Raw genomic sequence first — 5,108 nt, 5'->3', positions numbered from 1 at the left:
CATCATGAAATTTTAAAATCTGCTTTCCCTCCTGCTCCTTGTTTGGTCCCCTCGCGTGCATAATTGATCAGCGTCCTGGCAGCTGCACTTGGAGAGCGTGTTTATCTACGATGGCACCAAGCTTTGAGAACTTGTTTGAGAACTTACTCAAGGCAGCCATGAAGTCTTATCATCTTTTCTTTCCCTCCAATTGCAGAAACAGTTGGTTACTTTAGGTTTGACCGATGCCTGGGACCAGAAGTTGGCTGACTTCTCTGGGGTGTCAGCCAAGAGCAAAGGAAAGCTTCACCTTGGTGGCGTCCTCCACTGGGCTACCCTGGAGCTGGCTGCTCAGGCAGGGAAAGAAGATGCTGACCTACAGGAGGAACACATTGATCGGCCTAAATTGTTCTATGCCGATCACCCCTTCATTCTCTTCGTCAGAGACAGCGCCACGGGAGCCCTGCTGCTGATGGGAGCTCTGGACCACGTGGAGGGAGAGCCCTTACACGATGAACTGTAGCACCCTCCCTCCTGTTGCGTTATCCTTCTTTTCTCATCTTTGGTGTTTCTTTTCTTTTCGCATCCCCCTCTCAAAAGACTGCACACTGGTTTCTGAGTGGAGACATTGTCATTCACTGTTGCACACAATCGCATCAGACTACGTCTGGCTGTCAGACTGACACCGCGTAGTCTCACACTGACTGACACTGACACCGACACCGCCATACTCGACAGAGTCACACTCGCACAGTATCACCAACATGGCATATAGAACAAAAATACTGTAAGAGACATTACTAAAGTTGACGGATACACCAAAAACACTAACTTTGAGAGACTACTTGCCTTTTTTTTCCCCCTCCTTCCCCACACACACGCACGCACAAGGACTCTATCATCAAGTCAACACAATACGAGATGACAAACACCAACATGCTTGACAAGCACAAGTAGTTACACTGACACAACATAAGCAACCGACAAAGAACTTCAACAAACAGAAGCTCGCAGTGACACTTGAAACTCTGCTGTCAGGGCAGGTGCGCGTTTGTGTGTTTGCGCAGTGACCGACACATCAAGGGTACCCCTGTGGCCAGTCTCTAAGCTGGCAGGGACCATTGGCGGGGTCCCCAGGGCTACGTCCAAGGAAGACTGATGGCTCAGCCAAGTGCTTATTGATGAGCCAGCTTAATGCTAATGACTGTAATGCGTTACAACGCTTGTCAACAACACGGAGAGGACGGGGAACCTTTTAATCTCTTAATGCCATCGGGGATCAATGACACCATTATGCTGTTGGAAACAAATGTAACTTACATTACTTGATGTAAATGTAACAAGTTTATATTTAGAAAGATTACACAAACTCAATGACGTCTCCATGTTGAATATATTTTTTTAAATTTAGGACAATGTTTGAATAAAGGGCTGTTTTGGGGGGATTTTTTGAATTCTTTATTGTCAGTCTCATCACCTGATCACTGATTCAAAACAAACAAAAGTGTCCTGTTGATATGTCAGATGTCTGTTGCAGGTAATTTATTTTCCTCAACTTCAACCCTGAACTAAAAGGCCTTGCATGCGCCGCCAGGGTCTATGGAAGTAGATTTAAAGCCCCAAACTAAATCACTTACTGAATTTTAGTGGCAACACATGATAGAATTGCAGTGCATTGAAAGTGTAGCAGGCGACTTTGTCAACACAGTCACAGAATGCTCTCCAACAACCTCAGGTCAAATGCGTTTCTTCCATTTCCACCGATAAATAATTGAGAAATCAAATCTATGGTTGAATAAAAGAAAACGAAGGTCCCTGCTTGCCGTTCCTCTTAAAACAGCGTTCGGGTTTTGGTGTCTTCGGTGTTTGAAGTGTTTTATTTAAAGCACCCGAACATTTTAGGAGACTTTTTCGTTGCACCGGCCGCCCATCTGTCTGCACAAACAAAATACTTGATGTGTGATGGTTTTATCCCAGATGTGTTAAAAGCCTAGCGTCAAACACCGAAAATGTAAATGTGAGATGCATCTGTCTTGTTGCAGTGGTCTAGAGGCACACAGCTGGACTGTCTTGATTCACAGCATTCAACAAAATCCCTCCCAGGACCACTGTGCTAGTCCATCCTTGTTCCTAAATTAGCCACCTGTACAGGTCTGCTCGGCAACAGTGCACGGCGTGCATGTGTACTGTTCCTGTGAAGCCGTGCACCTATAACAATATCCTCTCTGCAGTGGCCGTCTGTGCAGCACAGATTTCTAAAGGGCACTATATAGCGGGTATACTTCATACTGAATAACCCGTGGACTCGATTCAGACAAGCCGATGATGGATCAGTGGTCGTCTGCTGTGAGCTCATCAATCCTGCTTATTCTAACACCGGCTCCCTGCTGGCTCACCTTCACATTTCATTCGGAGCACCTACAACCGCATGCATGTTCCACATCTGCTCACAGGTAGCCAGACATAATCAGATTTTTAAAGAAAAGGGTAAGAAAGCCGTAACTCAATGATGTGGAGCTGTAGCATTCAACCTAGCATAAATCAATGTAGTAATTCGTGATTTGAAGGGAGTTCTGCCAACTAATAATATTTATCCTCCCTTTATAAAGATGTTTTAGGATTTTCCATTTATATAGTGTAGTTAGGACCTGATATTTACATCTCATTTAATGTAAATTTGGTGGTATGGCTCTATTTTGACACACTCCTGTGTGTGAAATGCAGTAGGCAGGGACATGGAAAGTGGGAGGCATAAAGACCCCGAGCACAGAAGTGATCCAGCATCAGTGACAATATATTGTACAACATGTGACACTGATTAATTCACACACGGGATAGAAGAAGGAGCTCAGGTGAAGGTGGGCTGCAGTGACTTGTAAAGGTGCAAGTGGGCAGGTATAATCAGCTCAAATAGCATATATGCTCATACACAGTGGCCAAATGGATATGTAGAAGTGTGCTATCAAAACCATCACCTGGTGAGGGCTGGCAAGATGGAGTTATTGCCTGTCTGAATTAATTCTGTGTCCCATTTCTGACTCGTTTTATTTTTCAAGTGCCCAATTATTTCACAAAAAAATTTCCAGTGTTTTAAAGCAACAGTCCATGATAACTAGTTCAAGTTAAAAGCACCTGAAAGAAATGTTCAGTTGGCTCAGAGTAGTGTCTCTGGGACCACTCTGGCAATACAGAGCAGCAATATTTTGGACAGGAAGTCAAGGTGAACTGCTTCATGAGCACTACTTGATAGCTTGACACCATTGCCGATGGTAGTCTCCTTTCAACCATTTCACCGTCACGTGACAGAAAAAGGTTTTGAGAACATTTAATGTTTAATCGCCCGTTGTTAAATAAAATATAATGTGCTAGAGCGACACGAACTTCCTGTCTCCTCCGCTGGCCTAAGCGATGGGTTCAACCGTCGGACAGTCCAAGTGGCAGAGAAGAGAGCGTTTAGAGCAAAAGAGCACTCACAGTAGAGCCATGCCAGTTATGGTGCAGTACTTACCCTTTAGAGAAAATCATAGAAGTGACTCTTTATAACTGTGGGTCAACTTTCTCAGTGTATCGCCTCGCTCTTGTTAAAAGCTTGAGATGGGTCATCAGTAAGAGGCAGGCATGTTGTACATGGAAAGAGAGGTTTATGTGGTGAGCTGGAAGGATGGCTTTCTGACATTCTGAAAAGACACACAGGTGGTCAACTTCACACCATTTATAGATTATTCACATGGGGATTTAAAGGGAACTGATGGAATAAGTGATTGTGTATCAGTTTTAATAAAGGTTTACTTTTTTACACGTTTCTTGCACTGGGTTGGACTGAAGGTTGCTTTCAAAATTTCATTAGCTTTCTTAGCCCTAACCCCACAGGTTAGAGGTTTCTCTGCTCTGATTAAAGAATTAACTCTAAACTAGCACTGAACTTTAAGAACAAGTTATGTGTGGCTTTCAGAAAAAAAACAAAAGGAGCTTGTTATTTCAATTTTCGCATCCAAAATGACCAGAGCTTACCCTGCTTTACTTGGTGGTCAGGGTAATCTGGCCATAAGCTGCTCTGTCGAGCAAAGACTGGCATTTTATTGACTCAAATGGTACACTGGGCCATCTCTGCTCTCACTCAGAAACTCAACCCTCCCAATGTGCTCCAACTTTAACCCTAGCTGTAACCTCATGGGTCAGAGGATCCACTGCTGTGAATAAAGAGTTAACACTGGTGCCAACTCTGAACTTTAAAAACAAGACATGTATGACTTTCTTTATATATATATATATATAAAAAAGACAGTTGACAATCAGATGGGGTCTCCCATCCAAGTACTAACCAGGCCCTACCCAGCTTAGCTTTTAAGCTCTCAAGTGATCCAACATGGTCAGTGCAGCCTGCTATTAAGCGGCTCCTTTGGGTACAAACAGGCAATTAATGGATTCATACAGTGAAACTAGCTGTCTGTGTAAATCTGACATAACTATAACCCTAGCTGTAAACCCAACCGAGGTCATAACCCTAACCCTGTCCCTTACAACATGGGTCAGAGGTTTCTCTGCTCTGACTAACTTTGGCTATACTCTATACCCAAAACTAAACTGTAGGAGCAAGACATGTAAGACTCTAAAACTGTCTCTGATCTCATTCAAAAGCCCGACCCACCCAATGTACTCCAATGCAAACACTAATTATGATGATCCATGAACAACACCAGCAAAGGAATATCAGATACACAGAGCGTGAGTAGGCAGGTGAGCTGATGGAGTCTGTTTTACAGGGAAGGATTCCAGGTCAAAATGATTAGCTTGACACAGACAGACAAGTAGATCTGACAAGAAACCCATGGAGGGAAGCTCCCTGTAAACACTTATTGTGCTGATTTTAACTCAAGAAGAGGTTTGGAAGTCATTGACTCATCTCTCTGCAAACCTCTGTGACTTTAGGCGGTCTGAGCTGAGCTGTTGTGAGCTGCAGTTCGCCTACAGATCCAACAGATCCACAGAGGATGCCATCGCCCACGTCCTACACACCACTCTCAGCCATGTGGACAAGAAACAGGGTAACTATGTGCGAATGCTGTTTGTTGATTACAGTTCAGCGTTTAACACAATAGTGCCCTGCAGACTGTTCACGAAGCTCAGGG

At 44.0% G+C, this 5,108-nt stretch overlaps 1 protein-coding gene across 3 annotated transcripts in view; it reads left to right on the top strand.

Moving 5' to 3' along the window:
• Positions 1–2,408, top strand: part of serpinh2 (serine (or cysteine) peptidase inhibitor, clade H, member 2) — a 22,722-nt gene extending 20,314 nt beyond the window's left edge. For 2 of the 3 annotated variants that reach the window (XM_085402492.1, XM_085402493.1), the window contains one exon: positions 197–2,406. In XM_085402492.1, the coding sequence (XP_085258618.1) occupies positions 197–502 (306 nt within the window). In that variant the 3' untranslated portion in view covers positions 503–2,406. Of the gene's footprint in view, positions 1–196 lie in introns of all 3 variants that reach the window. The other variant, XM_085402494.1, reaches the window with a different exon arrangement.
• Positions 2,409–5,108: the final 2,700 nt, after the last annotated feature.

Source organism: Rhamphochromis longiceps, linkage group LG3 (assembly GCF_057381845.1).
Source record: "Rhamphochromis longiceps isolate RC_006_pf linkage group LG3, R_longiceps_female_GT1.1, whole genome shotgun sequence".
NCBI classification, from domain to species: domain Eukaryota; kingdom Metazoa; phylum Chordata; class Actinopteri; order Cichliformes; family Cichlidae; genus Rhamphochromis; species Rhamphochromis longiceps.
Note: the sequence above shows the minus strand (reverse complement) of the source record. Positions and strands in the feature narration are given on the sequence as shown.